This window comes from Falco rusticolus, chromosome Z, assembly GCF_015220075.1.
Source record: "Falco rusticolus isolate bFalRus1 chromosome Z, bFalRus1.pri, whole genome shotgun sequence".
NCBI classification, from domain to species: Eukaryota; Metazoa; Chordata; class Aves; order Falconiformes; family Falconidae; genus Falco; species Falco rusticolus.
The window spans coordinates 4,521,479-4,544,543 of NC_051210.1; the positions used below are offsets into that span (position 1 = coordinate 4,521,479).

The 23,065-nt window shown below is 38.8% G+C and overlaps 1 protein-coding gene across 1 annotated transcript in view; it reads right to left on the reverse strand.

Annotated features, from left to right (window-relative positions):
• Positions 1-23,065, reverse strand: part of MEF2C (myocyte enhancer factor 2C) — a 121,232-nt gene that overhangs the window by 19,229 nt on the left and 78,938 nt on the right. Inside the window, exons 3-6 of the mRNA XM_037373734.1 lie at positions 22,054-22,250; positions 19,358-19,596; positions 12,102-12,288; positions 10,914-10,961 (exon numbers count right to left, since the gene is read on the reverse strand). Coding sequence (XP_037229631.1) covers positions 10,914-10,961; positions 12,102-12,288; positions 19,358-19,596; positions 22,054-22,250 — 671 coding nt within the window. The remainder of the gene's footprint in view (positions 1-10,913; positions 10,962-12,101; positions 12,289-19,357; positions 19,597-22,053; positions 22,251-23,065) is intronic.

Below are 23,065 nucleotides of genomic sequence, written 5' to 3' on the forward strand. Positions count from 1 at the left end.
GCTGCAATTTGTGATATTCTCAGAGTTAGGGCAGTAATTCTGTACTGAGCATCTAAGCCAAGAATTTTTCCACGTTAGGGTAACATAAATGAGGAAAGAATGCTTTATTTCTGTATCTGTCAATATCCTGAACAGCATTGCCATGATTCGAAGTCTTTAAGTCTTGAAAAATTGGAAAATGTTTGCATTTTGATTTCTTGAATTTTTGAACCTGTCATGTCCCTACTTGTTTCTTTTTAATTTGTGATTTTAAAGATACAAAAATACACTGCATGAAAAGACCTTTGTGGTAGTCCTAGAAGAATGAAGAACAAGACACAAAATTTAAACGTCCTTTCTTTGCTCTCTCCTTCATTTACTCTGGTGCTTTTCAATGACCATATGGGTTGAGAATTTACAAGGTCTTTAGGAACCTGGGATGCTTACCTCCCATTAATTCTAATAGGAAAAGAGCCTGCAAATTCTGAAATGTTTCAGTAAATATTAATGGTCGTTTCACGTCTCCAACAAATGTATGCTCTTACTTGTGGAAATTATCATAATTCTGCCAAGAAGAACATGTACATTCCATTTCATGGAGGATTCCTGCTTCTTACTGGGTTAGGTTAAATGCACATCCTGTATATAGGACATTGCAACTGACCACCAAGCCTCTCAAAAAGAATGCTAAATTTAGAATGAACCTACATAAACATGAGAGCTAGCTATGCTACAACTTACAATTTTATATTTTTAAAAATATATGTGTGTATATATATATATATATATATATACAAACCTCAATGCAGTAATAGAAATGTTGCTAAAATTACACCCAGCTTTTCACTCTTCACTCTGGTAATTTCCTCACTTTCTGGAGGAATGGTAGTATGTTACTAACAGTAACGTAAAGGCAATGAAATGGTTCCTTTTCTCTTTTATATCTTGTATGTAAAAAATGTTTTTGGTTTTTTTTTTAATGCATGCACACTGTTGGAACAGGCTATGGTTTACCACCCAAACAAAACAGACACAAACAATATATCATTAATGCCAGGAAGCTGTACTGGTGTTCACCTAAACATAATTTTTAAAAGACACGATTGAAGGTTCTTACATGTTGCATGCTAGTCATTTCACAGTATGTGACCTCTGCTAACTGCAAGCAGTGGAAGAAAACCAATCTGCAGATACGCTCACCTAGAAAAATGAAAATCTTTATGTTGAAGTAGGTGTCCATTCCCACAACATTATGCTAAGGGACCTTCTTTACTGAATTACTGGGAGCCAAGTCAGACAGCTGTGGTATATAAAACCTACTGACTTGGTGTGAAAGAATTCTCAAGCATCTTTTGAAGTATCAGCTGCTTTTTGGGCTGAAATAGGATGAAAGTGCTGTGAATGCACAGACATTTGGAAAAACAGGAAGAGAATGAGGACAAAACTATCTCACCAACTTTTTGGTGTAGTTTTAGAAACCGACCATTTAGATATAATGCAAATAAGAGATTCCTACAATATAAGACTAAGCTGATACTCAGGTTTCTTTCTCACTCACTCATTACTGCCATGCAGGTTGTATAACTGTTACTGGGAAGTTCTTGCTCTTTAAATCTAAAGCTATGTAAAGGGCTCTTGTGGTGTTACGGTTGTCCTGTGCTGATTAAAGGACAGTATTTGGGAATCACTAAAACGCTGCTAATACCATCAGCATTTCAGGTGTACATGGATGAGCACCTGCACTGGGACTGCGTGAAGCTCTGTGTTGCACTGTGCATCCCATTTTCGTGATGCTGGGTGCTAGTGAGACCTCACCTTGGAAATCAGGGAAACTTCCACTGCTTCCACTGCAGCGGGGGTAAATGGTCTCATCAGATTTTCCAAGGAAAACTGTGTGTACAATCTGCTTGTATTGGTGGTATGTTACAAATAAAGTGACTTCTCTGTCCTGCGGCTCACATTTTTCAGGTTTGCTACGTCCTTTGGAGGGTTCAAGTACTTAGGCTCAGGTCCTGCTTACTGAGACAATATGGGTCTTACTGCTAACTCTCATGTTTGGTGTCATGAACAGTCCTCTCACCAGCCTTATGGTTCTCCTCATGGGCCTGACCCGGACCCACACCTGTGGGCTGATGTCCTGGCCCATCTCTACACCCAAGCACATGGAGGATCCTGGTGCTTGGGGTAGGTCTACCCCTGCCTGCCCCTTGCCGCAGGGTGTCCTGGCGGCACGTTCCTCATCATGAAAGAGTTAAACACCAACTCTTCCTCTGCAAATCTTCACACCGAGTACCACTAACTACCTTAATGAAGTGTTTACATGGATGAAGTAGCCAACATTATTTCTAACCATTTATATTTATATTTGTATAGCTGGTGCCATATAAGATTTGGAACATCCTTACAATCTACTCTATGTGGAGATAAAAAGGGCAGGTGTATCCCACACTGCAGCAACTGGGCTCAGAGTTCCTTTTGGACAGAGGTGGTGCTTCTCAGGCAGAAGCTGCAAGGAAAGAAGTGGCTTTTTGGCCACTTAAGAGACTTGCAAAACACACTTCTGGAAAGCTAAGGCTATGCCGTGAATCTAGGAGGCTTAAAATCTGAGATGCTTTTTCAGCCAAATGGAGAAATGGATGAGGTTATTTAGATGTAGAATGAAAGACCATGAGAACAGAAACTTGACCTGTGTATCACAGACCATTGCACTTCATGCAAATAATTTACTGCTGAGTCAAGTGCATAACTAAGTACGTGGCAAACTAACCTGATCACCCACATTGCAGTTATGTTTTGTTGCTATAATAAGATCCGTATTTAAATGTTTCTGAAGTAGTTCTTGCACTAAACATTCTCCCACTTTAGTCTAGGAGTTCACACCTTAATAAAATAAATGTAAAAGTGGCATGTGACTGCCTACAGAATTAGCCTTTGGCTACCCAGATAAGGAACTGTGAGCAACCCTTCAAAACATTTCCTATTGCAATTAGGTTTCCCAGGTTGCAGGCGGGTATTTCAGCACAACCTCTGGACCCCCTCCTTGCAACTTTTGGAATAGGGGTACATCTCACAGGCAGTGAGGGTCTGTTGCAAACTATACACTGTGAGCACGAGGAGTGCTCTTCCTTCTTCAAGGATGAACATCCTTATTCCTTACTTAGTCCATACTTACATCCTTACTCCTCCCTTCTTTTTTCTGAAAAAGCAAACAGAGCAAAAGATAATCAAAGTCTACATCCTGTTTGTGTTGTTTTTTTGTTTTTTTAATTTTGCAGTACTCTTATTATTGTCAGTATACTTCTATTCTTACACTGTCTGATCATAGCATCTTACTCTTTGCTTTCATAATTCCTTAATGGCATCTCATTTCAGGAATCTCATAGCATATAGCTTCAATAAAGAAATACCATCTTTCCTATATGTTTACATTTGATTGCATTGATTCATTTATTTCCACTTCCACAACACTATTTTGTTCTAACATGGCTATTTATCAGTAGCTAGGCTTATCTCAGAACCCACATATTTCAAATTATCTTGTTTGACATGAAGCTTCATCCGATCAGCACAGTAACTAAGTTGTAATTATTGAGAAAAATTACTTGAGAAAATTGCACAGTAGTCTTCAGTTTTGTGCTTTATAAATACCACACATCCGTAGTTCAAACATGTGGGCACTGCACAATGAGCATCACAACTGTATTCCTGCGTGTTGCAAATTTTTAAGTGAGGTCCAAACAAAACGTTAGGGATCAGAGAGTCATTTCAAAGTGTCTTATCACGCTAAAACATCTACCCTGCCCCTGTCACTGGTGGTGTAGCTGCTACTGTGAGGAGCCGGCACAGTGCAATGTCCCTGACCTGGTGTGGTGCCCCCTCCTCACTCACTGCTCACATTTGCAAAGGCTGGTCCATGCTCTGCATGAAGAATGCAGTGATCTTTCACTCGAGGGTTTGTTCTAGTGGGAGAGGTCAACACCAGAAATGGAGGGTGGTTTTCAGTGGTGCTCACTAGCTTGCACAACAGCTTTTCTGAAACTCTTGCACTAACTGGCATAAACCTGATCTCATAACGTGTAGAATGCACAAATGGTTTCTGGTGCTCACCCGTCTGAGAAAACCCCCTTTCCAAAATACATTTTCAGGACTTAGCTGGCCTCTTATGATTGTAAGTTAATTCTCGTTACAGAAAAACAATTAAATGATGCAAATCAGGAATATGTATCTTCCTTCACCTTGTACACTAGCTGAAAAGATGCTCCATTCTAGTCCTGTTTATGCAAAAAGGAAACAGTATTTTTTTAATAGGCTGTTGTAGAGTCAGAAGAAAGGAAAAAACAACTGACGTGTCAGAGAGAAAACGGTATTAATGAAAAACATAATATTTTCTGAAGATATATCGGAGAAAGATATGAGCCTGGGAAGAGTAGAGGACTTCTTTCTCCCGACTGCCTGAGTGAGAGCCTTTGACAAATCATCTGCTTTTAACAAATTATAGGCTGATAAGAAATTATTTCCTTTTTTAGGTGTTTGAAATCAACTATAATTCCGGGGAAAAATGTTTTTTAAATGAAAAATATTTCAAGACAAGAAATAATTCCAATTATACACAGAACACATTACTTGAAAATGTACTTTCTTGCTTCCCTAAAGAAATTTTAGAAATAAGTTCACAATTTTTTTTTTCATAAACATAGATCTGAAGTTAAATTGTTGATTTTTGTTAAATGCACAATTATTGAAAAATGATGAGGGCAGAATTTAACATTCAATGTCAGGAAAGTTTCAGGGCTACATATATTAAATACAAATGGTATATTTTAACTTACCAATGTTATTAGAACAGATATGCACACAAAAGGAAAGTGTTTTGCACATAAGTAATACTAAGGGTTTTTTTGAAATTTAAGCAGATGCAAAGGAAAGATCAGTAACTAACCCATCCCTGTCTCCTCTGGATTTTGTTTCTGGGAGGCTGTTCCAACTGTTATCAAAGGAAAAATCAGCTTGCAACAGATTTGAAAAACAAATTAAATCTGTGGATTGAGTATCTCAATTGGGGAATCATGTTAAAAGTTAAAGGGCAGGTGTCACATTAACTTAATATTGCCAGGAGCTTCCATGTGTGGCTGCAGTCCCAGCTTCAAGAGGTTAAAATAATTTCTTGTTTTGTTTCTCAGAGTAAAGTCATTGCTGCATTCCAGATCCAGGAGGTATCAACTACCTTTTTCAGGACTTAGGATAGGCATGAAATCCAGATGTTTGCTGATTTGCAATGCATTCTCCTATTTTTTGAATTTGAACAAGAATATGGATTGCAGGGTGCAACAGACAGTGTGGTGTCCTAATGAGCAAGAACGCACAGATAAAAAAAAAACCCAACTGTCTCACTGAAGTAAACCGTAACATTCCCCCAGACTTCATCGGGAAAAGGATTTTACCTAAAGAATCCAAATTATTCCTGAGGAGCATTCGAAACTGCTTGTCATAAAGGAAACAAAGTCAGTCATGCCCGTCTTACAAAGAACCACGGTTTGTATGACTCACTTAATTGTTCATTACACGTGAACTTAGGGCTTTCTCCCTTTCAATCCTTTCAAGCTGTCGTTTTATAAATACAAATATTGAGACACTGTTGATTAGACAGATGACAAGACAGAGAATAACTAAATAAATTACTAAGTCAACACTTACACAACTGATGGAAACCTAATAAAGGCCAAATTTTCACAGATTTTCATTGAGGTCTACTCAGAATGAGCTTATGTGGATCTCTTCACAGGTAAGAGATCACATGAGTTAGCTGAAAGGACACACATCCAACCTTTGCAGATGACACCCACTGCAAGATTTTTTAAATTTTACATGGACAGCAGCATCTACCCTTCCAAATTTATTGTTGAAATTCCACCGATGTGGTTTTCACCTGCATGAAAAGTCTGAACAAGCTGTGTAAAAACAGATCAGTTGCTTAGGGTAGAAATAGGACTTAATTTTGGGAAGGCCTGTGTTGCCTGCCTACACAGATATAAAATTCGGGTACTGCTGGGTAGGCTGTTCCCTTCATCCCGTGTATTAGAGCTGTCAGACACGTTCTAGCGTTCTTCCTGCTTTATCATGCGCCTCCTACCTCTAGGTTCTTCCCTTAAAACACTGAAAAAGAGAGTACGTATCCTTCTTTCCTTTCCAAGGAAAGCTTGGAAAAGGAACACTTAATGGGATAATATGGTTGGAAAGAAAGAAAAGGAGAGATGACATGTTTCTCAGTTCTTATCCCCCACCCTGGTTTTAAGCCAGCCTGCCAGTTTATGGATTCTTATTGTTTGGACGTGGCACTATTGCATCACGAGCTCTGCTGTGAATAACAGCATGTCCTTTCTTTTGGGCTGTAAACTTCCTTGGACAGCCACTATTGCTGACTATACTTTCGCACGGCATCTTGCCCAATCTTTGGAGCACAGGTCTGTGGGCAACTGCACACATCAAGTAACAAGACAAGGGCAATTAATCATCTCTAATAATTATCTACATAATTATTTGCTCTCCCTGGCAAACCCAGTCCTAACAGGTTGCCCATAAACTGTGGTTTGGGAATCACTGCTCTAAGCTCACTTGTTTATTTAACATACTCAACGCCTGCAGCATAAGAATTACCTTTTCTTGACCACGCCAAGCATGATGTATCAGGGCACAGTGGAAAATATTATGTAACTTCTATTATTAAATTTTTTTATTTTTAGTATTAGTTTGCTTATTTGTATTTATAGTTTCAAAAGACACTAATGCAACTAGGTGCCTTTGAAATCCTTGTTTATTTTTGATACTGCTTGTAAGCTCATTTGGGCAAATTGCTTCTTTTTGGTAAATCACTCTTTCATGAGAAGATGCAATCCAGATTGCCTCTGCTCTGAGGGCTTAAAATTACCCCCCCCCTACTATTACACATATCCCCATGTAGCTTGAAATACTTATAGAATATATAATACAATCACCCACAGTTGGTACATGACCAAGAAAAGAAAAAGGCGCAGGAAAGCACTAGCAAATTGTAATAGTGGCTGGCAGATCCAGGACCTCAGCCCTCAGGAGATGAGAAGACAGCGGTTAGTTTGTGGTTAATTTCCAGAAGGAAATGATTGGCTGCTCATTTACTGGTGAACACAAGATTCAGTTATTAAAAAAACAAGGGATGAATTTTTCAAAATGCACTACTGATCTTTTTGGTTTCTAATGATTTTAAAGAACAGGTTTACAGGTAGTTTGAGGATGCTTGATTTAAAGAGAACAAGCACTTAGTCCGTCTGGCAGATTTGTAGAGTCTCAAGTACTTTTGAGTAACTCGCTCCTTGAGTTTAATATTAATACTAAGATGGAGGCAGTAGAGAAACCAAATAGTGAAACAAATTACGGGAAGTGAATAAACAATTAAAGCAAGTACATTTTTTATTATACCCATCCTGGATTTAAAACTTGAGATTAAATTTTCCTTTTGATTTTATTATTTACATTTTTAAAACACTACAGGTTTAAACAGATTATTTACATATTTATATATTATTAAAAGATATATTACAGGTTTAAAACATAAATTTTTTTTTTTTTTAATTTAGATGGGCTTATTCCATTCACAAGAAACCTTAATTATGAAATACAAAATGTCATAATCTGTAAACTGTATAAAAATGAAAAATGTAACTCAATCTAAAAACGTAACTCAGCTTCAAAAACAAAAGTTTAAAGTACAGATGCAAAGAAAGGTGTTCACTAGTACTGTTGTATTTTGATTTTAGAACTATTGAAACTTTTTAAATTTTTTAATCTTTTATTAGGCTTTCAATATAAATAATAAGCCACTGAATAAAACTTGAGCTCAGATAATTTACAGTACTAAAACTTTGCAGACATTATTTATTTCTTGTTAAGTTACTGTTGAGTGGTTTTGTTAAAGACCACGCTCCCTAAAAAAAAAAAAGAACACACAGTCTGCTGTCTAAACAGGTAACATCACTTAGTCTTCATATTAGTTATGGGGTAAACTAGAATAGTTTTAATGCATACCAGTTTGGGTCCAAAAAGTTCTTATTCTGTTTCAATCAAAAGTCTTTGGTTTGAGAGAACAGTGTTGGAGACATTGCTGGTTTTATAATTTAGCAACTATACTAAATGTGAAGTTCCCTCGAATTTTGTTGGCAGTTGCTCCTATCACATGATAGAAACTCTTCAATCAGTGTCTGGCTAAGAACAAATTTACTTTAACAAACCTGACATAACCTTGGTTTAACTTAAAAATACCACTGATGGTATTTAGTTGTGTAGGATAATAAAGAAGTAGTCATTTATGTTCTATTTATGTCTTGGGTTGACTCCCAAGGTAAATTGTGGATGGTTTCAGGGTTATTACTTGAAATAATCCAAACCAACAAAATAACATACTTCTCAAAACACAGGCTTAACTAATCTTTTTTCCATTTCTGATATTGCAGTTATAATGCAATTTGTTATAATGTAATTTGTTAAAGTAGTTCAGAAACTGGGGCCTGGTGTTAGTAATCAAAAGTAGTTTCATTTTATAATGGCAGAAATGAAACTCTTTAGAGTCTTCTTCTTGGACTATGTTATTTTGAATATATGCTATTTTTGGACACTGAAGAAAAATGCAAATTCATAATGTTCTAATTTGGCCAGAAATATGAACCCCAACAGATTAAACCACTGATCATGCTACCAGCTTCTAAGATGCCAAATAGAAGAAAACACAGAGGTCTCTGTTTCTTCTGAAGAATGATGAACAAAGAGAACTTTTGATGTTTATTCTTCTGCACCCTAAAGAAAGAGGACTGTCCAAAATAGTGCCATTGTGGAATGATGCAACTAAGACAGAGGATTCGACCTTACAGTGACCTTTTCATCTTCCTTCAGCCCTGTATCAAATTCTTCCTACTGCTCTGCATTTAAGAGATTTAGAAAACACTTCTTTAATGGTGTTTAAAGCTCTTATTGCCAGATAAAGAACAAAGACTATTCGTATGATTAAATATTTATGATGCATTCCTAGCAATGCCCCTCATACGTATGCCCCTCAAATCAATTGCCTACTCCAAAGTTACATTGCTTGAGAGCTTAATGCATAACACTGCGTGCAGGAAATACAAATTCTTAATTGGTGAGTAAATAATCAAGCTATCCCTCTTCTTATGCTTATATATGCTTTTAATATATTTCCAAGAAAAAAAATGTTATTTAGAAAGAATATAAATTTTCGACTGGCGTATTGATATACAGGTTTTATTAAGCACACGGATTATTAAGCCAAATGCATGTGTAGACGAACTTTTATTTTAGTATGTGCCTCTTTCAACAGAGAACATTGCCTGCCTTCTTCAATAATTGCTTTCCAGCATGTTTTTAAAGGCACAGTGAAGCCAGTAACGAGGCAATGATATTTCTTAATGAGTCGGTAGAGGGAGCCCCTTAATAGGGCAATCAATTTCCCATCCCAGCCCCTCCGCTGCCGTTCCTGAAGTTTCTACTACACATGAGGTTAAAAGGAGATGTAAATGCGAACATCGCCAGAATGAATCTTTCTTTAGCTGTGTTTCGCAGGCTAACAAAGGAAAATTAACAAAACTATAATTTTCTATCATACTTTCTTTTTTTTTGAGAACAAAGGTGACTAACAGCTAACTTCCCACGGTCTGCCTTCCCTACTCCTAAATTAATACAGAATGACCCCTCAGAGCTTCAGCGTGCATTTAAAATGCCCTTGTGATATGATGCTGTGCAGTTTCAGTTCTACTACAAATGCATCCACAAACACCTACGACTCATCTATGCATGAAGATAAAAGGGGTGAGGGGTGGGGGTGGTGGGCTAACACAGGCTGAAAAGAGCCAAGAAAGAAAAGATCACTATATACAGAATATCTTTATAAGTAATTTTATGACACAATGTCAGAATTGGCATATACATCACCCTTCGTTTATAGTGCACAAAATGGATCTTCCAACTATTTTTCCATACGGTTCTTCCTGAGAGCAGTTAACCCAGTAAAATTGGATGTGCTCCATGTTTTACCACTCAGCGTGTTTTCTTCAAACACGTGTTTACTTCTCAAACTGAAAAAGTAATCTTGCCATTGTCTTTTGTAATCTGTATTTGTAATAATGCAACATTGCTGACATTGCTAACAAACCACTGAGTTTACTGAGCAAAGGGGACTACTCTGACAACACTGCTTTGATAACACAGACCTTAGCAAGTACAGTTCTCATGAGTTCTGTGGGAGCAGGACTAAACGGGCTAATCTTTTTCTTTGCATGGGTATTTTGAAAATCCTTTCCCTGTTGTGTACCAAAGGAGTTAAGCAAATACATAAAACTAAGCTTAAGTTAATTACTGATCATTTAAGTAAATGCCAACAGATTTTGCTGACTAGTAACGATCTTAGAGCAGGGGCTTGAAATCAAATCTGTGCTCAGTAGATTGAAGTCTAATGAGTGACTCAGTATCGAAATCTTTACTCAAGTTTAAATTCATAAAATGAACGCCCAGTTCCTCTAAAGTCAATGGAAAAACTCCCTGTGACTTGGAAAGGATCAGGGCTCCTCAGTAAGAGTTTCGCCTGAACAGGGCTACGCAACGGACCCAAAAGTTTTTACGGAAAGGCTAATGTGAAGGTATTTGTATCCGTGGAATTTGTTGAGGTGCAAGATTTTTGACATTGCTGAAAACAGGACTGTCCTACCAATAAGAGAAGCACAAATACCAAGTCCCCACTCTGCAGCAGGGGGAAATAAACCGATGCCAATCACTTTCTGATGTGCCGATCACTTTCTGATACGCCGATCATCTCTATGGAGCTATTTTAGGACTCAGCCTTTTCAGGAAGTCCTTTGTTCACTTAGAAAAATAAATATAAATCCTTTTCTCTTTACCTGCACTGGTGCCTGCACCGGTTGTGAGGTCCCCACCCATCAGGCCACCTAGGGGGTGGAAATGAAATACTACAAATGAGCACGATAAATTACAACGGGCAAACAGTCAAAACATTTTCTTTAACTTCAAACGGGCTGCTCCACTACCCACCACTGCTTTCCTCTGACTTCAACAGGCACCGGAGCAGACCCACAGTCATAAAATTGTAATGTTTAATGTTAACCCATAGAAGACATTCGCCTTTCAAAGACAAAGAAAATACGCAGTGCGCAACATACTTCCACAGCATATGGAAAAAAAAAGATATTTGAAAGTTATGTATAGCAGCCCTTCATTTGAAAACTCTCTTTAGTTCAGTATTACCCAGAAAACCAAAGACTTCCACATAGGACTGGGAAGAAGAGACTGAACGCTCCTGAATGAGAATGTAACTCAGGAGCGATAATATATATTTACATAGCTTCTAATTTTAATTTCCTTCTAGACATTCACTCTAAGGATTTTTAAAACTTCTCTTTGCACTTGGGAACCTCAGATGGTTCATTGAATCTGCTACACTTAAGGACCTTGATGTTGCTTCAGCCAGACAGATTAAATGAACTTAATCCCCACTTACCCTGCTCAGAGGTGAGCCCTCATCATCACCGGAGCAAGGCACAGCCTCTTGCTGTACAAGGCACTCAAGTACAGACCTCAGCTAACATTCACCCTTCAAAGAACTCATGAATGCATAAAGAATAGTAAATTCTGCATTTAGCCTCTAGACCGATGACTTAAGTAATGAGTGTCCTATTTTACTTGCTTCAACTTGTTTGCGCTGCCTACATTTTCTCCCCTGCCCCCTTAAGCTTTATGGTATAGTGAGCTCTTGCATGAATTAAGCAGACAAGCTGCTTTTTTATGAAACAGCAAATTGTCTGCCCTTTTATCCTTTATTGATTTCCTTTAATCTTAGTCCAGATTCAGCTTTTTCTAGAACTCTTTTTTTTTTTTTTTTTTTTTTTCTAAATTGGGAATAGAAACCCCTTTGGCTCTTCTTTTGATTTTTCAACACAGCAATTTTGGACGCACTGTTATGACTGGTAAAAACAGAGTTCTTGTTTCTCCGGACGCAGTTTAAAGTGACCTAAGGCACACAAGCAACTGATAAAAGAGCATCTAAAGGGATGGGATTGAACAGAGCCTACCTGTGTTACCTGCACTCGGAGGCCGATGTGTCACGCCAGGAGACATGCTATTTCTTTGCAAAGAAGGATGAGCCAGCGGCAAAAGATTGGGGTTTCCCAGTGAGCTGACTGGGTTACTGTATACCAAACTGTTGTGGTTGGACACTGGGATAGAAACTGGCATCTCAAAGTTTGGTGGTGGAACAGCCTGTACAAGCAAAAAAGGGAAACAAAGACAAGAATAGTACAGAAGCACAACAGCTTTCAAGTACAGTTACTCTATATTTAGTTCAAATATTTTGTAGTCGGTGGTTAAAATATTTACGCTCACTTGCCTTCCCCAAGAGTCAAGAGAAGGGTTTAAAAGAGTTACCAAGGCTTTTAAATATGATTTTTCAAACCATGACTCCATCTTCCTTTAATGCAGCTTGCACATTTACTTTTTAAGAACTGAAAAGATTTTTTCTTTCTTTTTTTTTTTTTTTTGTTTAAAACAAACCCCTGCTTTATGAAGCTTAATTTTCTTTTTCTTTCATTCCATGAAGTCATAATTGTTCACTTGTGATATCTTAATCTAGTGTCACAGATGACTGCAAGATCAAAGGTACATGATTACGATGACTTCATTGCATGGAGAAAAATTAGAAAGGGTGGAATGCAAAGGGAAAACTTTAATTTCAGCTTATGTTGCTTTAGCAACCAGAATGATCCCAAATCTGGTTAAAGGCACCAACACAGTAAATTACTTTTTTAAAAGTTTCTATCTTAGCCTGCAAGGGCTTAAGAGAAACAAGGTTCTTTGCAGGGACAGGTAGCAAATACAAGAAATTCAGATACACACCAGTTTTTGTGTTCTTTGTGGTTGATTTTTGGCTGTTTGTTTTGTGTGCGTGTGGGGTGTGTGTTTGTGGGGTGTGTTAGCATTTGGTGACACCTTTTCAGTGTACTGTTTTCATACTTTAAGGCAGGACCCTCTCTTGAGCCACTTTTGTTTGCAAGAATCCCTGCCAAAAAAGAACCAGATTATGAACTGCTGTGACACAGAGTATGAGGAGATGCAGCACTTGATTCTTATTATGCTTTTACAAAGCCCAACACAGTTTTTTTTCCGGTGGATTGGTGGGTGTGGTGGTTGGGATTTTCTTGGGTGGCAGTTGCCTGGATTTCTTTAAAATTTATCATTCTGGTGGCATCCAAATAGATTAGAACTCTGTATTTAATTTACTTGTTTTTAAAATAATTAATATCTTGCCTTTGTGACTGGCAATAAAACTTTATCAGAATTACCTGATACAATATAAAATATTCAAATACCCAAATGCAAATGAAGTCCCCCTTAATCTACTATTTAAAAATCTTATAAGCTTCAGGAGTCTAAACCCGTCAAAAAATTCTTCAAACCAGCTTCGTAACATCTTCAGAGGGAGGAATTCACAGATTTTGATTTTGTTGTTGGCAGCTGGTATTACTGGTAAGACTTCAAGGACCTAGAGGGAGTATGTTGAGAATGGGACACATAATCTGCTGTGTCAGGCAGCAGAGGCGCCCTGACCTTGTGCCACCCACTCATCTCTTCTCTGGCTGGCCAGAGCTGTTGGCTGTGCCCTGCGTATTACAGCGCTGGCCATCAAATTACAGTTATCCCTTAGGGTTTGGTTTTTTTCTTTTTTTTTTTTCCTCCCCTTTCTAGGGGCAGACATAACTTTTCTCTAAATACAGAGGAATTACTTGTCTTAACCACTGAAACACACAGCAAGATTTCAGTTCAGGGTACGATGTGAAGGATACGTTACACAAATGCCTCGGGACTTATTTCAAGGTGTTAATTTAGCTCTGAAACCCTGTACGTAGCCCATACTGTGAGAGATGGCCCTGGCACAAGGTCTGGGGTGAGGTGGGGTGTTTGAGTGGATGAACCTGCTGGCATTGCCCCCCAGCTGGGGGCCGCACGCCATCCCTCCCCTTTGCCGAGAAGCTGACGTGCACCCCAAGGGCTGTGTTTTCCGTAGGGTTGGTTGGTTGAAGTAGAGGTGGGAAGGGCAGGAGAGAGGTGACTTGGGAATCTACATGTTCAGTGTGCAAGGAGCGAAACTACATGTGCTGCTGAGTCTGTGTAGGGGTCCTGAAACATGCCAGTGTTTGTGTCTCACAAACAGAAAAAAGGGAATAAATGATTATGTGGTGAAAAATGTAATTGCTGAAGTATGTTCTTTATTTCTTTCAGAAGCAACTTTTTTTTTTTTATTTCTGCCTGCAGATGTTCTTGCAGTTGAAGTCCAGCCTGCTAGCTGCATGTGTGGCTTGTCTCTCAAAGGAAAATTTGCAAAGTATGTAGCACACAGAGTACCAGTGTATGTCACAGCTGAGGTCCAGGCTCCTTAGAAATAGGTTCACACAGAATAATCTAAACATATTGTCAACCTGAAGGAACATTTTGAAGTAAGGCATTCTCTTCACTGGCCACAGAAGGACCCAAAAGGTTCCCAAATCCCCTGTAAGTCAGAAATTCATGGTTGCTCCTGAAGCTCCCAGTCAGCTGCTGCTGCTGGTTTCTGCCTTTTCAAAAGGTTTTAGCCAGTGAATTCACACGAGGATAGATGTCTTAGCTCCACCTCCAGCCCAATGTGAGACATGAATAAGCCAACACAGAGTCTCTTGCAACGTTCAGGGCTGTGGTGGTGTCTCTGCCTGGTAGCTTTGAGCACATGATCCTGCCTGCTTGTGTGCCAGCCCATGTCAGATGGAATGTTGTCCACTGGGGAGCACTTTGCAAAATGTCTTCTTCGCTTCTGTCACAAGATCTGTGAAGTCTGCCCTCTGAGCCTGGGCAGGCACCAACATTGCCTCTATTTTCTTAACTGATTTTCCTAATCCCAATTTCTGTTATCCGAACTAAAACATGGGTACAAATGCAAATCTGAAGGTCTTGCCAATCCTCAGCAGGCTTGTCTGCTTTCATCATTGTGCTCTGTCATTCTTCCATGTACAAACCAAACCCTTATGGGCTGGAATCTTATTTTTCTATGTTAGCGTAGCGCAAAAGAGCTCCAGTCTTGGTTGCCCTTGTGGATTCCAGTCTAACAAGTCATCACTGGAGCAAAAGTCACTGAATCAACTACTTAGCTTTCATCTTAAAAATATTTTTTAATATTAGTTAAATTATTTTCTTAATTTCTGTAGTAATGGTTTCATTTTCACCATTTTACCTACTGTCCGGATATACTTACATCTCCTTTCAGAGTATTTTGTAGGCAGTTTTATCAGGACAAAGTCAGTTTACTCTGCTTTGCAGTACAATACACACTATATATGGAATACAGTATTTTTATTTTTTCTCCTCAGGAGTCAAAGGTTAGAGGGAGAAGTTTTTCTGGATAAGCACCAATAATAAACAGTAAGTCTCTAGCTACAGTTTTGCTCTGTTTGCCCAAATTTTGTTACAGTATTTTATGTCCTTCACCAAGAACTGCAACCTCCTGCAGATTCCCTAGTTGTTCTTGGTGGTAAGTCACGGGGCATATCTATTCCAGCGAGGGCTGACGGACATTAAAGCTTATGATGCACTTGCATAATATCTATATTAGTAAATCAAACTTGCTTAGGAACTGAGGCCATCTGAGGCCACAGAGCAGCCCATGTCCATACTATTAAACTTTCTCAACCTCAAAAACATCATGACTACATATAAACTGACAATTGGGAATTGTTCCTGGCCTGGGCTAACAACCAAACAGAGCTCAGAAATTGTCTGGGACAGTGTTATTTGGCTGGTGCCAAAAGCATGCCAGGGGCTGTTCAAGCAATTCAGGTCAGAGATAAGCACCTCCCGCTGCCTCGTTACGTCCTTTGCCATTTGCTAATTTACTAACATAGGCAAAGCCTTACTCTAATGTATATGTCGTTTGCCACTTTTTGCCTTTTTTTAATTTTTTATTTTTTTTTATTTTTTTATTGTTTTCTCCTTTGGACACCATTGCCAAGGAGGGCAGATGGCTCACCTAGGAGGACTCCAGCAGTGTACAGCACGCACTGCCTTAGATGCACGCTCCACAAGCTGTGGTACGTTGTGCAAAGCAGACTACTGGGGACTCAGAAAGTCCTTGGAAACTAATGGGCCAAACATTCTGTGTTAAATATTGTTTTTATCCCTCCCATGTTCAACCAGGCCTTCATTTATTTAGAGACAGAGATACTTACAGCTCCCTTCTAGTAGACTATTTCTGTCTCCTTTGCTTTCATCACTCTTATGAAAACTACAAGTAAATGTCTAATTATTATCAGATGTTTTAGAACAATATAAGTACTTATCCCCAGAAAATTATCTGAGGAAACATTATTGGCCCTAGCTGTTAGGAGCAAAAGCCAATTTTGTTTTCATTTGGCAGCAGCTTTATTATGTTACAAGACCAGGCGCAGACATTGCATTGTTTTCTATATTTTGTAAGTAGTGATTTAATGACTTGACTTGGTGACTTTTTGTTCGATTTTGCTTTCTTCCCCCCAACATTGTTGGCCACCTTTGATGATCCCAAGTACATGAATATGACTTCCCTGACTTCCTTGAAGATACACTCATTTGTACAGTTAAGGATATTATTGTATACTGTATAATAGGTAATATACAATACACAATGTATTTTTATATATATCTATACATCTATATATCTATATATCTATATATCTATATATCTATATAGCTATATATATAGTATTTATATTTACAAATTTTTGCTATGTGCTAGCTTTGAACTCCATCTTGCCCATTACGTCTTGGCGTATGCCAAGAGAAGGACCTCCTTTTGCATTTGGGGAGAATATCTACTGATTCTTCCTTTTGCGGTAAGCAGCTTGATGGAGCACACAGACCTTGAGCTCTGCATGTGAAGCACTCAGAGAAGGGATATCCTGTCTTACATTAAAAGAAATGGTAACATTTTGCAGTTCCATATCTCTGAAGCATTTCTGAAGTAATTTTCATAAAAACATAATACACTGGACCTTGTAACATCTCTGCAAGGTAGGAAGTTACATTGTACCCAAAATACAGCTCAGAAAAGCAAGTTAATCACCAAGTTAATAGCTCAGGTAGGACTATATTTGATGTCAAAATGTTAAATTTAATGAAAGAAACCAGAGGGAAAGTCCATTAATTTTTGGGAGGACAAAAGTGATGTACCATGTTTAGATCAACTGTGTTTTTAATTCCCAGAACTTTCTTAGTTTTATAGAAAAGATGATTTCCCCAAATGCTTATGGAGGTAAAGAAAGTGATAGAACTCAGTACCACAGAAATGAGTTTTCTTCCAAGTTTGGTTTTTTTTTTTTTTTTTCTTCCATGTCTTAAGATTTCAAATGGTTACAACATGTGCTGTTTTGTTGGAACCAAAACAGGTAGCATGAGATAAACAGAGGTTCTGAAGGGCCAACCCAAACAATTTTTAAGGTGAAAAAGGGCTAGGTTACATACTATCTGGCTGAAAATTCTGTCACTGTGATTTGAACAAAACAAAGGTCATCCTTGAAAGAGGAAAGAAATGGCAATTGGTAAGATTTTGATGTGAAAAACGGTTAAGCGTTCCAGCTTACAACAGTCACCCTAAATGTTGCAGTCATCGTTTGTCAAACTGAGTTCCATCATAACAAACAAAATTCATGGTGACTTTAGAACCTTTTTTTTTTTTTTCCTGAGAAAAACAGTTATGCAAAAGAAGCAAATAAAAAGGGATGGAATATATATGTATTCTTCCCTGCTATTTTATATACATGTTGAGCGTCCTTAACGAGCCATTCAAAATACTAATTTATCAAATTTTATGTAATTTTGTCTGTGGGAAAATATTTTTTTTCTTTTTTTTTTTTTTTTTCCCTGAAAATACATTTGCCATGATGGAGAACATCCTCAAAATTTTATTTAACTGGAGTGAAAATCTTTCTGCTGAGAATTAATGTAAAGGACACTTACACTGCCTGAGACAGAACCTGAGCATCCTTGAGAGGTATTCTCAGCTCAGGTATCAGATTTTTTACACACAATTCACTAAAGTTACAGAAGAGGCTTTGCTCATTCTGGGTACATAGACATCCTTTTTGGCAGCTATCCATACAACCTATGTGTGGGAATGAGGAAGGAACACACCCAAATGATCTCTTTCAGAAGCCAGCAGTTACCTATGCAAATTTGGATGCTTGTTTGGACCTGGGCAAATCTTCGGTTTACTACCATCTCTTCCACACACATTTGGAAGAAGGGTCAAAAACAACCTCCATACCTCCACATTTTTTTTGTCAGCTTTATAAATGTAGTATTAAACATAATGACAAAGTATTCTCCCCTTGTGTCTTGTGCAAACAAAATAGCACATGCAGAGTTATTTCTCTTAGATATCTGGCAAGGCATATGACTGATGGTTAGAAATTTTGACTTGGTTAAAACAAAATTTAGCTCATGTTAAAGCATTAAAGAAATGCTGACGAGGTCAAAGCAAATTCTCTGACAAAGCTGTAAAATCACCCCAACACACAAACATGTCTGAATCCTGCTATTAGGCTCTCATGCAGTTTGTTTCTCTGCAGCGAGCAAGTAGCTGTAACCCTTCAGTGCTGCAACTGAGTTCAGCAGAGACACTTGAGAACTGAAGTGACACGCACGGAACACACTGATTACTATATATAAAGGAATTTCAGTTCTACACCATTTTTCCTATATCACCGCAGAAAGTATTCTGTGGGTTTGTTAGCCTGTCCACAAAGAAAGATTTCCATCATTATTTTTCAGGTGTAATTTGGGCAAGTGGTGTGGTAAAGCAGTTCTGTAAATCAAGTGAATATAATGTATATATGTGTATTTCACTTCCTTTTGTAAGTTTCACCTATAGTAGGCTTTGTGTGTCAGAGGCAGAGACTTGGAAGAAAAATACGTTGTGTGGAATTTTCTGACCACAGTGTTTGATTATACATTGGGCTATTAAAGCCTGTTTCCAGCTGAAATGTTTTCCTTACAAAGCCAGAACTGAAAGGGTTATGGTTTGTTACTGCAGCAGTTATCAGCAGACAGCCATCTAACCTTTGGTACTTACAGGTATTTTATGGCTCTTGATCATATTATCAAATTCTTCATTAATTTTTTTGTATTTTTCTTCAGTGCGTGGGGTGAGAGCGTAAGAGGAGTCAGGATCGGGGCTTTCACAACCTTTGTTTTCTTTCTTGTTCAATGCCTGCCAGGTTCAGAGAAATATCAAAAAGTAAAAAAAAAATGAAAGGGAGCTCAGGGTACTTACACATAATCTTTGCCTGCTGATCATTAGATCAATATCTTCGTTAATTTTTCTGTACTTGTCCTCAGACTCAGGGCTGTGACCTACTGAATCGTCTGCATCGGGGTCTGGACTGTCACAGCCATTAAGTCCTTTCTTTCTCAATGTCTGAAATAAACAATTCGGAGAGTTCAGTCCTTGACACAGGCTGCAAGAAAGACTCAGCAGTGTTACAGCAACACAAACTGCCCAGCGGTGGCAGGTTTTACATCATGCTTTAAGGAAAGAAAGTGACTAGAGATCCACCACGCTGATGCTGTCGGTCTGCAATCGCGAGCGGCAAGAGAGGACTGTGCAGGCTTTGCTTTTCTGAAACTGGAATCAGTGACAACAATGAAGCTGGCAATCTGGCAAAGTGCCTGTGCTAGTACCCACCCCCTGTCCCCCCGTGTCCGACAGTGTTAAGGGGTTAAGATACCCACCCAAAATGGAAGCTATTCTAACATGTTTATCCATTTGAAATGAATGAACATTAAAAGCAAAGGCTGCATACTGTTTACAGTGGAATACCCTGGTGTTTGCCTTTCCTCTAAAGAATGATACAGAAGGAAGAAATGAAAAAACCCAAAGGCAACCAATATAGGAATTCATATTCTCCACAGAAGAAAGAGAAGTATGTAAACTGAATTATTCCTTTGAATTGGATGTAAGGGATGACATTAGCAATGCCCTGCCATTCTTAAGCGTATGTTTTTGGTAGGACAAGAGGGAGGACACAGTTGCTAATGTGGCTGTGAAATACCGATTAAGAGCTTCTAGACATGGTGTTTACTTTTTATTGACTCCAGATACAGTGCTACAAATGCACAGTGCTGAAGCTTAATGCACAGGAAAAAGCACTGCTAAAAAAGATGCTTAGTGAAAAGTCAAGCCAGATGCATTTCAGGTTCAGCAGCTCAAATCAGCCCTCACAACCATGGTCATCATCATCAAGATAAACAATGGAGATGAAAAAGCTTAAAAACAGAATTAAATCAGTAACCAACAATTCAGAATGGTTGTCTGGCCTCAAATAGTTTTTAATTGATCCACCTTGACAGATCACCAAAGAACAGTCATGGGCTACATTAAAGTAAAAGAATGTTAGAAGCAAGTCTTCAAAGAGTCCATTTGGCTGTCTATAAACTTTATTACACAGCTTGCAGTTAGAAGTTCTGAGTTGAAACCTGGCCGAACAACCTTGGTTACAATGTATAGATCACATAGCACTCGTGTTACTAAGTGGCTATGCTTGTGCTGTGTATTCGTGTGGGATGCTTTAACTGGCTTGTTTTTGCCTTTGCAGAATGGCGGCCCCTCATCTGAGGTTTTTGTTCTTTTTGGAAAAGTACTTTTCCTAATTATTTTCTTTATGGCAATGCCCAGTTTACCACTGCTAAAGTTCTTAAGTATTATAACATCATACCTTGTTTCTGTATAATTTTATTTATTCATTAAAAATTAGGCTTCTTTTCCTGCATTTTACTGAAGACTTAAGAACAGAGCCCTCTTATTCCTGGAAAAGGTATAAAGCTGTTCTCCTTGTGGAGGCACACTCCTTGAACCTCACATTTCCATCAACGCAGCAAAATGACGGTGATCTGCCCTAAGAGATTGGAGCCTTCCAAACTCATGTTGCGGACCTCAGAAGCAGATTTAGGCAATTTTGGTAGGCTGGCTCAGTGCAGATCTTTCTGTCCAAACTTTGTGTCTGCACAGACTTCACTTCTAATCCCGTGAGCTACTACTGACACACAGACAAAATTATAAATTCTTTGGAATCAAGCCTTAAGAAGCTAAACCAACCTGAATGATTCTCTACACTTCTTCTCCATTCCCTCCTATCTCTTTTTTGTCTTTTAAATGTTAACTAGCAGAACAGACTGCCGTGGTTTAACCCCAGCTGGCAAGCAAGCACCAGTCAGCTGCTTGCTCACTCCCCCTGGCCCAGTGGGATGGGGAGGAGAATGAGGAAAAAGGTAAAAACTTGAGGGTTAAGATAAGAACAATTTAATAACTGAAATAAAATAAAATAATAATAATAACAACAGCAACAGCGATCATAATGAAAAGGAGAGAGAGTGGGAGAGGAACAAAATCCAAAAGGAAAAGACCCGTGATGCACAACACAGTTGCTCACCATCCACTGAGCGATGTCCTGCCAGTCCCTCAGCAGAAATGGGCAGGCCCTGGCTAAATCTCCCCAGTTTATATATGTTCTATGGTATGGAGCACCCCTTTGGCCAGTTGGGATCAGCTGTCCTGGCTGTGTCCCCTCCCAGTTTTCTTGTGCCCCCCCCAGCCCTCTTGCTGGCAGGGCCCCAGAAACTGAAAAGTCCCTGATTTAGTATAAACATCACCCAGCTACAACTAAAACCATCACTGTGTTACCAGCATTCCCACCAAATCCAAAACGCAGCATTATATCAGGTACTGAGAGGAAAATTAACTATGTCTTAGGCAAAACCAGGACACAGACATAGTCATACGTGATTTCTACTGCTACTAGCTTGAAACATGACAATTATAAAGAAGGCTTTTGCAATCAGCTGTTGTTTGGTAGACTTAATGTATAAAATATGATACATTAAAAGAGAATTTTTTCTTTTACGTCTGAATAACTAATCTATCTCAGCTAACATTCTTCCCTTCATATAACACAGTTCAACTTCCCTTCGTACAACACTTGTCCTCTGAATACATAAAATATTCTCTTTCAAGATCCATTGGATCAAGCTGTCCAGAAGTGAAACCCAGATCAGCACTCTTGGGACCTTTGAGCTCATCTGAGTCACTGATGCAGTCCTGCTGATTCTCACGGAGTCTCTGAGGAGTGATGCTGATGTGGTCGGGATTAGATGGCATCCTCAGATCCACCCTTTGAGATGACAGCCCCTCTGTTTACAAATAGCAAAGACCTCTTGTTTTCCCCGGAGACCAACACAACTCCGACTGAATGGGCATAGGTGAGGGAAGGGAGCTGCACAATTGTTGTCCTACCAGATGAAGATAACCCAGATGAAGGGCAATATCAAAAGAGGGGGGATGTTTTGCAGCTTCTTTGCATCTTTTCCTCCCCATCATTCCCAAATCCTTGTCTGCAGCATTCACAAGCCTGTGTATGGGTGAAAGAAGATGCACTTTGTCCTCAGCACCCAATGCCTAAAACTCTACTCTGCACTCATGTGAAAGTCGATTCTGTGGTTTGCAGAGGTTCAGGAATGCACTGTCATCTTTCAGATGTTCAGAGGCGGAAAGACAATGTAACCCAATGAATGCCTTACGGCAGTCTCCAAAAAGAGACCAGGTTCTATGTCAACATAGCAAAGTTTTTATTTTCATACATAATTATTTTTATTTTCATACCCTTAGAAAGCAGGTTGTTGCCACACTGGGTGGAGAAGAAGCAATCTCTATTTTCACCAGAAAAGCCAAAGACCAAATTTAGTAAAATCATGTTTGCATTCTACCCAAAATTAACTTCAGACCTGAAGACTAGAGGCAAACCTCGGCAAACCTCTCCCTTGCAAAACCTATTAATCCAGTGTGTTTGGCTGGTACCTTGGCTGACATGGTTAATCAAACTCACTAACGCAGTGCAATTCTCCCCCCCCATCCTTCCCCCCCTCCAAAAAACCAAAAACCAAAAAAACCACCAATGTAAAAAACATGTTCTTCAGTGAGCTGGGGTAA